At 28.4% G+C, this 16,131-nt stretch overlaps 2 protein-coding genes across 2 annotated transcripts; both read left to right on the top strand.

Moving 5' to 3' along the window:
* Nucleotides 1–359: 359 nt before the first annotated feature.
* Nucleotides 360–1,810, top strand: LOC124931945. Its single transcript, XM_047472532.1, has 4 exons — nucleotides 360–569; nucleotides 658–772; nucleotides 867–981; nucleotides 1,081–1,810. Exons 1-4 carry the CDS (start codon nucleotides 469–471, stop codon nucleotides 1,593–1,595), a joined length of 846 nt encoding a protein of 281 aa, XP_047328488.1. The 5' UTR covers nucleotides 360–468; the 3' UTR covers nucleotides 1,596–1,810.
* Nucleotides 1,811–6,663: 4,853 nt separating this feature from the next.
* On the top strand, nucleotides 6,664–9,571 carry LOC124931124 (G-type lectin S-receptor-like serine/threonine-protein kinase SD2-5). The gene has a single exon (XM_047471518.1). It carries the CDS (start codon nucleotides 6,920–6,922, stop codon nucleotides 9,401–9,403), a length of 2,484 nt encoding a protein of 827 aa, XP_047327474.1. The 5' UTR covers nucleotides 6,664–6,919; the 3' UTR covers nucleotides 9,404–9,571.
* The last annotated feature ends 6,560 nt before the right edge of the window (nucleotides 9,572–16,131 follow it).

The raw sequence follows: 16,131 nt of genomic DNA, 5'->3' as shown, positions 1-16,131 counted from the left end.
AATTTTTGGATAGAACCTAAATACAGTATTTGAGTTATTATTTAGTTGAAGAGAAATCGATGAACCTCCGTCATCATAATTATTCATGAAATCATTTTGGGAGTTAATTCTTCTTTTCAAGGAAGAACTGATTTAATAATGTGTTTGTATTATTTTATATTTTTTTTCTTTTCTTTTATGTTTTTTTTTCTAATTAAATTTAAATATTTTTTATATGGATGAAATATTTAAAACAAAAATAGAAAGTTTGAAATTAAAGTTAGAAATTAATAGTAAAAGTAATCTGCTGCGGTAGACGGAGACCAAAGCTTTGGTTTAAAAAGCTCTGGAGGGTGAAGTTAATGCACGACGCAGCGCCACCATCACCGGTCGGATTTCTCTCTCTAGAGAAGAAAAGGAAAAGGCGAGTTTTTAGAATTTTCTTTCTCTCTCTCTCTCGTCCGCCGCCGTGCCGGAATTGTTCTTAAGATGCCTAGACCAGGGCCAAGACCGTACGAGTGCGTTCGAAGAGCTTGGCACAGCGACAGACATCAACCAATCAGAGGCAAACTGATCCAAGAAATATTCAGGTTTTCTCAAATTTAAATAATCTATTCAACTTCACCCATACCTTGCATGTTTCTCTCTAATGTGCGTGCCTACCAACTGTTTGATTAGAGTCGTGAACGAGATTCACAGTTTACCCACTAAGAAAAACAAGGAATGGCAAGAGAAACTTCCCGTTGTTGTCTTGAAAGCTGAAGAAATCATGTATTCCAAAGCCGATTCCGAGGTTAAACACATTCATTCATATCTCTCTTAAGCGTTCTGTTTCTATATCTTATTTACTCGCTTCTCATGAAAAATCTCATCTTGTGTTGCCTTAGGCTCAATATACGGATCCTAAGACTCTTTGGGACAGGACAAACGACGCCATTAACACAATCATTCGTCGAGATGATAGTATCGAAACTGGAGACTTCCTTCATCCCTGCATTGAAGGTATCAGCAACTTAAACTTTCCTAAAAGTTGTTTCTTGTGTTAGGGTTTGTTTTCTTTTTATATTGATTAGTGTTATCTTAATTTTTGGGTTTAATTAGCTGCTCTTAATCTGGGATGTACTGCAAGAAAAACACCAAGGAGCCAACGTAACATTCCAAGATGTTACCTTAGTAGTCCCAAATCTCCAGAGCCTTCCTCTGTTCTCCAAAGAAACCCAATAAACACTGACCAGTTTCCAAACATCCAGCATCAAAGGAGGAAGCAATTTCAAGATCCAAAGCTCAATCTTGGCTGTCATACTGAAAAGGGTGTTGCCCAAAATCATTTTCGAGATTTGGTTGATAATCCCATTAATGATGCCCTTCGAAGTGGCTGTGATTTATCTCTTAGGCTAGGTACCTTATCTGTTCCACCACCACCGGTGGAGGAGGTCAACAATGATGTTGAAATGAATGCTGAAGAAGCGATTCGAAGAAAGCGAAAGGCTGATGTTGTGATTACGACGAATCCTCTTCTACCACCACTTCCGGAGGATAGGAAACTTTGTCGGCAAATCAAGTTCAACAACAGCTTCATGGATGATAGAATGAGCGAGTGTAGGTTTCCACGATGAAAACCCTAGTTGTTTCCTAATCTTGTTTTAGTTGCTGATTTAGTATTTTTTGCTGTGTTGTTGTTGTTGTTGTTGCTGTTCTTTGTAGACAATTTGCAGAAATGTTGTATGAAAGTATATATAATATATATGCCTACCAACTTTGTTGAACATGATTCATTGATCTAGCTACATGTTTGTTTGGTTGATATGAAGAAGATTGAAAACGAGTTAATTATGGTGTTTGTATTCCCAAAGAAACAAAAGAAGGAGCATCCATATTGATGAGAGGATGGGTGGAGTGATGGCAAAGAGTGTAATAATGAAAGGGAGAATTCTGCTGGATAGGGTTTCTTGTAAATTCAGGGGTGGGGTTGAATGTCTGTCTCAATATATTGACTATGTTATCTCATTTGGTTTGTGGTGTGGTGTGGTGTGTGGTCCATCCATGCATGCCATTGGAATTATTATGTTACAAATTGACAAAAGGATTTTGTACAAGTTTTGTCTTGGAATGAAAAGCTTGTTTCTTTCTTGCACTTGCATTTCCACAGGCTCTAACTAGTTCATTTGCCCCCACCATCACCCCCACCCATTCACTTTCACAACTCTCTCATCTTTCTTTCTTCAAAGACCTACCTACTTGCATAAGACTTGTGACAAATCTTTTGATGTTTGGATATTTGGTAATCATGCTATAGTATTATTAAGATTAAACCTAAGTTGTGGAAGTGTTAGGGTTTGTTCCCTATGAATATTAGAGAGAATGGAATATGACACTTTTTAGTCTTTTTTTATAAGATATTTTACTACTTAAACTAATTTGTTGGGTTATAAAAGTGTTAACATGTCTATTTAGATCTTAGGAGTTCAATTTTATTAATAGCTACCTTAAAATAATCTATTTAATCTCCCTTTCAACATGAGACTTGAACAAAGGAGAACAAATTATTTGTATGAGTTGAGATCTAGCTAATCTTATGATTAGGTTGTCAAGCACTAATTTGTTCATCCTAGCATAATAAAAATGACATTTATGTACACTCATACTTAGAGTGTTTTAACCCACTTATGGTAAGACAACTAAATAGAGTCTTTAGCTTAAGAAATTGATGTCTAAATCTTGGTTTTCATTTAATTGGGGACATGTTTTTAGAATGTTTACAAGTCATTTACAAAACAATAATAATGTGATAATATATATATATATATATATATATATATATATATATATATATATATATATATATATATATATATATATATATATATTAAAAGGCCCAATATCAAACTAACCCTAATTCCAAATAAAATCATAGTGGAGGTGGAGGAATTAATGGTGGATCTAACAAATAAAAAAGCATGTTATTAAGTAAGGGGGGCTAGTTGTATAGGTCAAATTATAGCCCAATTTTATTGGATCGTTAACATGCTGCTAGTCCAGACTCATATAAATATATAGTCCTCAAAGTATTTACTAATTTTATTACTTTTATTAAACAAGTCCTTGAACTATGAAGCCGTTCTAAAATGACCTCTTTTAAAATAATTTTTTATCGTCCAAACTATCTCCACATATAATCATTTTATTTTTGTATTAAACAAAATTTCATAAAGTAACTAAAGTTTGGAAGGTTATTTATTTAATTTTTCTTTTATAATGAATTCAATCATAAATGAAAATAATAAACTTGAGATTAGTACCAATAGGAGTCAATCGTGGCTTAGAGTTTCATTTAGGAAATCCTCTTGAGAACATGGGACGTGAAGAAGAGTTGGTAATCAAGTTTAAGGAATTCAATAATTAATATTTTCCCTAATTAATTATTAATTAAATGTTTAATTCAAATGCCAACCTACCTAGGAATTTATTTATTCAAATAATGTCGGGCCATATATATTAGATTAGGTGGTGGACTGTGGGACCACTTAACTGCTTTTATTATTAATCTTTTTTTTTATGTCCATTCAAATCAATTTTATGTAGACACTATTCTTATGTTATACACATTAAATTTAAATATATATATATGTGGACACTCACTTTTAAATGTTAATATTAATATGTAATAAATATAATCTTAACATTAGTACTCAAACATGGTTAGAAATTGATAAATGTTATAAATATAAAAAATATATTTAATTCAATATTTTTTTATTAATAATTTGAAATATAAAAGTAAGTGATGATTAATGTAATGGTAGTTTATTGAGGAATAATACTAAATAATTTCAATCAAACATAATTCTATATATTTCCTCTAGTTCTAATAGGCTAATAATATTTTTTTTAAAGTATTAAATGTCTAATTATCTCTATCAATAAATAATAAAATTAAATTAACATTCAAAATATTTTAATAAGTATATTTAATAGCGATTGTTTTATATTTCCAAGCAACATTGACTAGGTCATACTCTTTTGTTCATTTGTCTTCGGTGTAAGCATATAAAAGTCAGTAAAGTAGATTTCTAGAAGAATGTAACAATATTAATATATATTTTTAATAAAGAAAACTACATTAAATGGTAATTTTACAAATATATATATATATATATATATATATATATTCATTAATACAAAATATTGTACAAATATATTAGGTAAATGGGTTTAATCAATTTTATTAGGGCTTGATTATTGTAAATTATTTGGAGAAATTTATTGGGATTTTATAAAAAAAAAATATTGTTTGATGAAAAAATAAATTATTTAAGTTTGAAATGAGTTAAATTATTATAATATCATTTTATATTTTAATTTTTTTTTTTTAAAAAAATAGTTGATAAATTAAATAATTCATGTTAAAACGATAGACTTACCTAATTAGGTTGAAAAGTCATATTCATGATATGTACAAAGGTAAGAAAATATGTGCTTTCAAGTTTCAACTAACTCTTTAATGGAATATTTTTTGAAATCTCATTCAAAATGTTCCCTCATTCTTGGTCAAATTTTATGCCATTTAGTTTGGAATCATTTTATTCTTAGTTTGAATTTTTAAAATGATCATTGCACATTTTAATAAACTAAGATTACTTAAATCATGTCATTTATTTAAAATATTCAATCTCCTTGTATTAAGATTATGATCCATAAACTTAACATAATTGTAATGTTGTGAATTAATTCTCAATTCTAGGTTTATTCTCAAGTTATCTTGACAACTTCCAAGAAACTATTTCTAAATAATATTTATTTTTATTTTTTTATCAAACAAAATTTGTTAATGTTAAAAATCCAAAAAAAACCAAGTTGGTCTACTTTATTTGGCAAGAAGTAGGCACTAATACCATGGTTATCAATATTAATAAATAAGTTTAATGCATTATGGCATTGTTCAGATTTAGGGTTTTTAAAATAACCAGGGTAGAAAAAAAATAATGATGGTCGATGATTTTGAGTAGGTGATAATTATTTTTGATAAAAATACTTAAAATGTATTGATGTATATATAAATAAAATTTAAAAATAATAATTTAAAATAGAAGGTATTTTGACTAATGAAAGGAGTGATTTGATTATTGAAAAATGTTTAATTGAAATTTTTATTTTGTTTGAATTTTTCAAATAATTCAAATAGAACAAGGCCTATAAGTGTTTGTTTAGTTATTATTTATTAAAATTTTGAGATATATTTTTGTTTTGAATTTAGAAAGTTAAGACACCATACTTAACTTAATGTGTTGTAAGTAAAATTAATTTTTTTTTTTTTTACAAAATGAAAAGAAATATAAAAGATGTTTATAAATATGTCAACATAAATTGACTTATTATTATTTGTACATGGACTAAAGTCTTTATTATGTTTAAGAATTAGACTTGTTTTTTCTTTTATTCTTATTTTTATACATTTGTTTGAAGTTGTGTTAAAATTTATTTAAACTGCATAGTTAATTTTTTTTTAAGGGTATGTTTGGTTAGAGGTATAAAGGGTACTACACTATTGGTATAATATAAACTATATAATAGTGTTTTAATATGGTGTTCTTTTATATTTTTACTGATGGTATAAATTATATCCCTCTAGGTACAACACTATTTTTGTATAGTTTAATTTTTAAAATTTTATTATATTTTTTATTAATATTATATATAACCTATTATTGTATAATATATTAAATATTTTATTTAGTTTAATATTATTATTATTATATATAATCATTTTTAATATATATTTTTTAAATAGTTAATATTTTAATTAAAAATTATTTATTTATTTTTATAACGATAATTTTATTAATTATTATTTTCTATATTTAATTATATTATAAATAATATTTTTATTTTAGTTTATTTTATTAAAATTATTAATAATATTAAAATTAAATAAACATAATTTATCGTTTATATTATAATTAATTTTTTATATTTTAATTAAAATTACATTAATTATTAAATAATCACAAAAAAATAATTTATAATAATAAACACTTATTTATAATATAAATAAATAAATAAAATAATAATATTAATAATAATTTTAAATTATTATTTATTATTTATACAATTTATACTAATTCTTGTACCAAACATAAAATTATTAACCATATACAACTTATACCATTTTTTTATAATTCTGATTGAACATTAATAACTTATACCTTATATAATTTGTACCACTTAAGTGTATTGAAGTCAAAAATTATTTTCTTTTCATCTCAATTTTAATTTTTAATTTTTTTTTAAAATTTTAATAAAATAAACAGCCATTTCCCAATAAAAATAAATAAATTAAATCACTAACTTTTAGTCAATTATCGGGATAAGTATCATTTTCTTTTCTTCTTCTTTTGTTAGAAGAAAGGAACGAGAAACATTCTCATTGGTTAATTGTATTAAAATTTTATGAAAATTATATAATTATCATTATTATTATTATTATTATTAAAATTGAGTTTTGAGAGTTGGCTGCGTCACTATTATTGACTCCCTTCTTTCACGTTCTTCCATAAATTAATGCCAGCCTGGCAGCCAGCCCCTCACTCACACCGCTACAACTTCTCTCTCACACACAAAACACACACACATGTTTTACAAGTATGGCTTTTTATTTTGAAAATTTGTGTTTTTGACATCAGCAGGATGATGGAGGTAGTCATCTTCTCAGAATGGATTTGAGTTTCTCTGTATGTATTTGTGTGTGTGAGAGAGAGAAGTTGGACGATTCTTGAAATTTCCTCTCTGAAGGCACACACTGGATCTTGATTTTACGGCTAAATTTGAGGTACCCAATTATTTTCTAAGCAATCTGTGTAATTTGTGTCTTCCAACACCAAATTCGATCTATTTTCTTTAATTTCGATTCTGGGTGGGTCTGATCGATTCATATGAATTAAAAATGGCAAGTAATTGGGTTATTTCATTCATCTGCTTCTATCTCCTCCTTCCTCAAACTTGCTTGGCCGGCGTTAGAAATATTGGCAGGGTTAATCCAGGTTTCATAGCAACTCAAATGAGTTCCATAGCTGATAACGGTTTGTTCCTATTTTCAAATTCCTCCAATTTTGCATTTGGATTTTCCAATCAGAAAAACAATCCCACTATGTTTCAGCTTGTTGTGCTTTATATGGGTAGTAATATTCAGACGGTGGTCTGGTCTGCTAATAGGGATTCCCTTGTCGGAAACTCTGACGAATTCAACTTCGATCAAAACGGAATTGCTCGTTTACAGATCGGAAATACAACAGTTTGGTCCACAGATACTTCTGGAAAGGGAGTTGTAGTCATGGAGCTTTGGGATTCAGGAAATCTAGTTTTGCTTGGGACTGATAACGTTGTGGTATGGCAGAGTTTTAACAATCCGACTGATAGCCTTTTACAAAACCAGAATTTCAGTGATGGAATGAGGCTTGTAAGCAATCCAAGCTCCACTAATTTGACATATTATCTCGAGCTTAAATCCGGTGATATGATGTTATACGCTGGTTTCAAAACCCCTCAACCTTATTGGTCTTTAAGCAAAGACAGTCGGAAGACGATTAACACTGCCGGCGGGGAACAATTCGATTTAGCCTCCATCGATGCGGGTTCATGGAATTTCTACAATCAGAACAGCAGGGATTTGATATGGCAATTACCCATTATTAAAAACGGTGGCGATCTAAATGGGACGTGGGTTGCCGTTTTGGGTAACGACGGTTCTATCTCGTTCTCGAATCTACGGGCGGGCGTTTCCGACACTAAGATACCATTAGATTCGTGTGGCTTGCCGGAATCCTGCGATGCTTATCTTGTTTGCTCCGATGGGAACATGTGTCGTTGCCCGCAATCTCTGAGCCAGTGGAATTGCGATCGATCGACCATGGATTCTTCGTGCCAGAAATCTGATTCGGACATTAATAACGTAAACCTTGTGGAAGTTAAGGATGCCACCGACTATTTCTCACTTGGATTCATTTCCCCTGTTTTAAAAACGAGTTTGGACGGTTGCAAATCATCTTGCCTGGCAAATTGCTCTTGCGCCGCCTTGTTCTTTCAGAATAGCTCGGGGAATTGTTTCCAGCTCGATATAGTAGGAAGCTTGAGGAAGAAAACCGGCAGTAATGGCGGTTTTGTTTCGTTCGTTAAGGTTAGAGGCCAAGGAGGAGGAACCGGAAATGGAAATGGAAACGGAAACGGAAACGGATCGAAACACTTCCCTTATGTCGTGATTATAGTGGCCGCAACCGTTTTCGTGATTCTCGGATTAGTTTACATTGGGTATCGTCGTTTCTGGAAAAAGACTAAATTCCCGGAATCTCCGAAGGAATGCTCCGATGAGGATAATTTCTTGGGCAGTTTGTCGGGTATGCCGATACGTTTCAGCTATACAGAACTCCAAACCGCGACCGATAATTTCTCGATCAAGCTCGGTCAAGGAGGGTTCGGTTCTGTTTACAAAGGCGTTCTTCCTGATGGAACCCGTATAGCCGTGAAGAAACTTGAGGGTCTCGGTCAGGGTAAGAAAGAGTTTCGAGCTGAAGTTAGTATCATCGGCAGCATCCATCATCTTCATCTTGTGAAGCTAAAGGGTTTTTGTGCAGAAGGATCTCATAAGCTTCTTGCTTACGAATTCATGGCGAATGGTTCATTAGACAAATGGATTTTCAAGAAGAACAAAGAAGATAATTTCTTATTGGATTGGGACACTAGGTTTAACATCGCACTTCGAACCGCGAAAGGGCTCGCGTATTTACACGAGGATTGTGATGTGAAGATCGTCCACTGCGATATCAAGCCCGAAAACGTGCTTCTAGACGAGAATTACAATGCCAAGGTTTCCGATTTCGGATTGGCTAAGTTAATGAGCCGAGAACAGAGTCATGTCTTTACAACTCTAAGGGGCACGAGAGGTTACCTTGCTCCCGAGTGGATAACCAACTACGCCATATCAGAGAAGAGCGACGTTTACAGTTATGGAATGGTTCTATTAGAAATCATTGGCGGGAGGAAAAATTACGACCCGAAGGAGACTTCTGATAAGTCACATTTCCCGTCTTACGCGTTCAAGATGATGGAAGAGGGTAAAATAAGGGATTTATTCGACGAAAGGATGGCGGTTAAGGAGTCGGACGAGAGGGTCGGGGTGGCCATAAAAGTTGCCCTTTGGTGCATACAAGATGACATGAGTCTTAGACCATCTATGACTCGAGTGGTGCAAATGCTAGAGGGGCTCTGCCCTGTTCCCAACCCGCCCGTGGCTTCTCCAATGAGATCACGTCTTTTTTCGGGCATGTTTAAGTCTATGAGCGACGGAGGAACGTCTTCTGGGACGTCGGCTCCATCGGATCAATACAATAGTGAAGCTTATCTTTCTGCAGTGAGGCTTTCAGGGCCAAGATGATTTGGAATAAATCAATGTATACTAATAATCATATGTCAAATATATTATATTTCATTTGTTCAATTGATAGATGTTATAATAATGCACATGAAATTTTGTAATGTAGCAATTCTTATAGCTTATACTTACAATGATTGTTATATAATGTTGAGGTGATTGTTATATATAATGACCAGCCCCCTGCAATTGTTAAATTAGTTTATGTCACACTCCATAATAATTGTCATCATCTTCTATTATAAGTTTTTATCACATTCTATACCCATAATTTTTATTATCATCATTTTTTTACTCAAACTCTTTAACAAATCATACAAAAGAATCAACCCTTTAATATATTCAGATAAATATCAATATTGACCCTCAAATTTATCTATTTGTTTACCTTTTATAAATATTAAAAAGTTTTAAATTCATTTATTAACTTAGGACTTGAAAAAAAATATATTGAAAAAAAAATATTTACTAGTTCATTAGACTCACTTGTTAAGACATAATTAAAGAAAATTATGAAGTACAAAATTGAAAAAAATATATATATGAAATTTAAACTAATCAATCAATTATGTCATCTTTTTCCCAAGTCAAAAATCAAACGATACTTCATAGTTGAAATTTTGTCACAAATTAAGTTACATCATCATTGAAGTTTGTGTAAAAATTTAAGCTATTAAGATAAAATTTAAGAAAACTAATTGTGAAAATCTAAAATTTATAAAAAAATGATTGCATTATTTTGTTTTCATAATTAAAAAAAACACTTAAAATTTAAAATGATTAAAAATAAAATAAAAAATGTTATAGGTATGTTTCGAACTTTTAACCTAATAAAAACAATCAACTAGGCTAATAAAACTTCATATTTTAAATTTAACACAAAATTAGATGAACGTGAGACATTTTAATACTATAAGTTCAATTTTTTTTTAAAAATTAATCTATATATATATAATGATGCTTAATTTTTAAAGTGTCTGGATTGCCGGGGTTCGAGAGATATGGTTAATTTGGATATATATGTAAAAGTAAATGGATATATGGGTCGGATTGTTGATTGACTCGCCCATAAACTTAAAACGGTTAAAAATAAAAAAATGTTATATGTATGATTCAAACTTGCAACCTAACAAAAACAATTATAACTCTTTAATCAAGTGTGATTGAGATGTGATTTGTCGATGGATAATAGACCGATATCAATTGAAAGTGATTAAAAAAATATGAATCAAATATTTGATTAACCAAAGTGTGAGGTCACAAAGTTATATATTAAAAAATATGAATCAAATATTTCATTGACCAAAGTGAAAGTGTAAGGTCACAGAGGTTAATTCGAAAAAAATATGTGATAAGATATGTGAGAAAATAAGTTGTTTTATCGAAGTAATAAATGTGGAATAAGAGCGTTTTATTTTTTATTTTAATATATTATTCGTGATTTATTAAAAGATTTAAACATTAAATAAATATTATTATTCTTTTATTATATTTATTTTATTTATATTTTTTTTATGTATATGGCAGGTGAATTTTTTTTAGTGTACTTAATGGGTGGGAGTTTAATTTTAATTAATTGTGATATTATAAATAAAATTAACTAGGTTTGGATTACATAATTTATAAATTTTATCTTAATTACTAAATATAATAAAATCTTAATTAAATCCTAACTATCTTCTATAAAAAAAACCTTTGACACTTTTATTATAAAGTATATTAGGGGGTGGATCTTAGACAAAAATAATTGTAAGGGGTTGGAGTTGAAATTATATTTATCATATAATTATTGTAATTAATTAAATGATTGATTATATTAGTAAATACTAAACACGTGGTGTGTGTATTTAGTAAATATATGATAATAAATAAATAAAAAAATTAACTTATTTATTGTATAAAAGAGTTTTATTTTCAGTATTATTATTTATTGGTAGCAGAAAGATTCCTTTGGATAATTCTTCTATGTCGGTTTTGTCTTTTAGTTATACACTAAAGACTAAAAACCTTTGTTCTATAGAGGGTTCTGTTAATTATTAAAACGATTAACAAACAAGGCCTTAAGAGCATGTTTTTTTTTTGTTTTTTTTTTTTTATTTTTTTTTATGATTTATGAGAGAAGTGGTAAAGACAAGGAAGACTCAATAATTGTATTGTTGTATAGATCCATTAAAATTTTCAGTATTTCCACCACATAACTATCATCATTATTGAAGCAGGAAAATAATTTCTATCAAATAAATATATTAACATCATTAGATTGTTTGTTTAACCTGTTGATAAAAATATCAAATTTAATTTCCACTAAAAACTTCTAAACAAAATTGAGAAGTCACAATTATAGAATGCTATGTTAACTTCATAAAATTAAATAAAAATATACTTTTATATTGTATTGTATTGTTACAGATACATAAAATTAAGTATTACACTAAAATTTTCAATAAAATCTTTTTAATTTATAAAAAGACTCTGATAATGTGAGATCGTGTTAATATAAAAAATATGACAGTACTCATGCATCCACTCATACATGAATTGTATTGGGTTTATCATACCTAACTTGTTTAAAATATTAGGAGCTAGATTATAATAACTTAAATTCTTGATTTTATGTTAGTTTTTTTTAAAAGTCAATTCATGATTTTATCTTGATTTGTTTTCAAAAGTTTCTATATATTATTTAAGAACTCTATTTTTAATTACTAAGATCATTTAATATCAAACTAACTTAATACAGTTGAAATAGTCTTTTTGAGTTGGTGTTATATATATAAAAAGATATTGCTCATGGATGACCCTAAACTTAAACTACTTATGTGCTAGTGTCTAAATTTGATTGATATTGGATTATTTTTAAATATATATATATATTTTTATCACAATTTATATGATTTAAGTAATTTAGTCTTTTAATTAATGGATCAAAATATCAAAAATTTCTTACATACTTTTGTATAAATTTTAAATACAAATAAATATTTTCAATAATTAACCTAATATCTTAAATCATTTTTATTTTTTTATATTTCAAATAACTCAATAACAAACAAACTCTAAATGGTTATTTCATATTGGAGTTATCCAAATAACTTGATGATTTTGAAAATAACCATGGACAGTAATTTTGAGAATATGAAGAATTTTATTTATTTATTTATATATATATATATATATTGGTAAAAATAGTTTATTAATAATAAAATAAAAATAAAAATTTAAAATAAATAGTATTTTAGTATTTTGAGTAATATAAGTGATGTGATTAAGATAGAGAATAATAGGATGATTTTGAGTAATTGTTACTTGAATAACCAAACGATGGCTTGTGAGGTGAGACTATGAACTTGTTTGATGTTGGTTATTTAATAATTTTTACTGTTTTTTTATAAAAAATATTATTTTATAAAAATATAAGTTATTTAAAATTTATTTTATTAAATTATTATAATATTTATTGTACTTAAAATTTATAAAAATAAAACAATGTATTTTAGTTTATGGCACCCTTAAAATATTTAAAAGTTTGAAGTGAGTTTCATTACTCATTATTATAAGGGTCGAGTTACTTTTCTAAATTATATAAAAAAATATATATTTATACTAATTGAATGATTTAATGGTTGAAAAAAATATGATGAGAGGGTTGAGTTTTTTAAAATAACAAAATCGAACAAGCTCTAGAGCCTCCTTTCAATTAAGTTATTTTTGAATTTTACCAATTCTTTTAATAATTTATCTTTATATCACATTATAATTAATAAATAACTCATTTTATTAATTAAAAAATATTTATTTTATTTATATTAATTTTTAAATATAAAAAATTATAAAAATAAAACAGTATTTTAGTTTATCGCACCCTTAAAATTAAAATTAATAAATAACTCATTTTGTTAATTAAAATATATTTATTTTATTTATATTAAATTTTAAATATAAAAATATTTTAATAGTGAAACTAATTAAAAATGATAACCTAACTTATCAAACAATTTTATTAAAAGAATCATTAAACAAACTCTAGATATGTAATGTGTTATTATTATAGAGTTTTATTCTAATTATGCTATTTAATAACTCAACATTATTAATCATAATTTCATTTTTTTGGTTTATCATTCATTCATTCTATTTAGTACTAAAATACTAAAATAATTTATATTAAAAATTATTATTTTATCATTGTATATTAATATTATTTAAAAAAAATTATTAAAAAATTCTAACAAGTAACATCCTCAAAATTATTACTCCATCATTAATTTCTAAATAAATAAAGTTATTTCAAAATCTCCAATCCTAAAAAGTCCACAGGACTAAACAAAATATGTCCTTTTTTTCTCCTTTTTTCACAAGATTTTGTTTGATTTATCTTAACGAATTTCCAACCATTAAAAACACTAATAATTTAAAGTTTCTCTAGTAAGCATGCATGATTTCAATAATGGGGTATTCTGAAGATGGCAAAGGTAAGTGTGATGATGATCAGAGAAGAAGGCATCCATGGACCATGATATCTTCTTGGTGCTTATTTGAGAAGCGTGACCAGGCCTTGTTTGTTGAAAATCTTTATATATATATATATATATATATATATATTCATAATATGTGGGGTTGTTTGGAAGTTGGTTTGAATCAATTATATCCTACATATATATATATATATATATATATATATATATATATATATATGTATTTGTATTTTGTGAAATAACTTAATTGATGTAATTAAAAGAAATTTTTTTTGTGAAAAGATGTAAATGAAAGGACAACCTTAGTCCCTACTCTAGGAATGTGCCATTTTGTTAGGGATCATACACTAACCTCTTTCATTGATTGGCTAACCACCTCTTGACCTAAAAACAAGGGACACCCTTAGTCTAAATTGTCAAATGCCCTTTTCATTTTGGTTTGGGTTTAGGACCAGATCCTACCCTACTGGATCCTAAAGACATTTCAAACAGAAACATATCCATATTATCCATCCACATCAATAATTTACAATTGTAAAGTAAGTTTTTTTTTAGAAATATATATTAAAAAAAAGATAAAAATAGAACAATTAACTAACTAAACCTTTACTAAATGTGTAGGTGGGCCACACATAACACATGGGATGCCCAAGGATTGTCCCCCCTTTGGGCCATGGCCCAGATTGGAAGGCTTGAGGTGAAGGCAAAGGCTAACTTGCATTGCTTATCATATCAAGTATCAACTGATTTATTTAAAAAATATTAATAATAATAATTTGGTTCACTATATCTATCATTTAGTCAATTTTATTATTATAAATAAACATTATATTCTATTGATAGAAGGAAATGTCGTTAAATAAGATCAATAATTCATTTTATAAATAAAATTTTAATTGAATTATTTATTTATTTATTTTAAAAGTTAGGACAATTCTTACCGAAATAATAATAATAATAATAATGATAATGATAATGATAATAATGATAACATCATGTTTCAATTTAAGATATTTTGAATGAAAATCGAATTTGAATCTTTTTACCCCTAATATATTTATTTTTATCATAATATACTTAAACACAAAACGCATAATTTTAAATGCGCTGGTGACCACTTCATATTTTTTTTACAGAATTGTCCCTGTCGCGATACGCAAACGGATGACATGTGAAAAGTCCAGAATCGCGAGACGCACTCCCGATTGCGAATTAACGAGACGCAACTGGCAATCGCGAGACACAATCGGCAATCGCGAAACGCAACCGGCATTCGCAAGACGCAATCGGCGCGAGACGCAAACGACAATCGCGAGACGCAATCGGCATTTGCGAGACGCAACCGGTATTCGCGAGATGCAATCCAATCGCGAGACGCAACCAACAATCCGATTGTAAATTTTTCACACGACATCCGTTTGCGTTTCACAACCGCCGGTTGCGTTTCGCGACAGGGGCAATTTTGTCAAATAAATATGGAGTGGTCACCAACACCAACTCATTTACTCCCTTTTTAAGATCATTTCGTCAAATTTTCCCATTAGAGGAAGAATTTAAATTTAGGTTTAATATATCATTTATTTTTCATACCAAAATAACATAATTGCTCACCTCTCTAGCTGTGCTTCCTCATGATGCAACCAGCTCCTACACTTTTGGTGAGCATCACGTGACTTTGCCCCTAGATGGCACGTGTCTTTTGTGATGTATGTTATTTACTTCCTTCTCTATTAGGTAATAAAAAAATGTCCTCTTCTCCTCTTAGTCTTACTACTCCACCTTTTTCATCAATGTTAAATTCATCTTATTAAATTATTAATAACATCGTTTACTTTTCAATATTGTTTGGATGGATGCATGTGATCATTTATTCAAGCACAAATAAGTGTGTTTAGTAATGATCATTAACCTGTTGTTAGAAGTAATATTGAGATCTTTTAACCATTATATTGGACTCACTCAATCTTATTAAATAAAAACATGATATGAAAATAAAAAACATAACAAAAAAACAATAAAAAAATAAGTTGAGAATCAAATTATTATAGAGCTAGAAGCCTTGAACTTATTAATGTTATGTTATTAATATATGTTTTTAATGTGATCTTTGTTGTTTATTTATTTTCTTTATTATTAAACAACACCTTTAAGAATGAACAAATTCAGATATATATGATTTAATGTATTTATAAAACCTAGGTTGTTCATGAAATTAATTAACACAACCAAACCTACCTTACTCGAGATATTAACAGT

The sequence above is a fragment of the Impatiens glandulifera genome, chromosome 3 (genome assembly GCF_907164915.1).
Source record: "Impatiens glandulifera chromosome 3, dImpGla2.1, whole genome shotgun sequence".
Taxonomy (NCBI): domain Eukaryota; kingdom Viridiplantae; phylum Streptophyta; class Magnoliopsida; order Ericales; family Balsaminaceae; genus Impatiens; species Impatiens glandulifera.
This window is presented reverse-complemented; position numbering and strand designations above follow the sequence as displayed.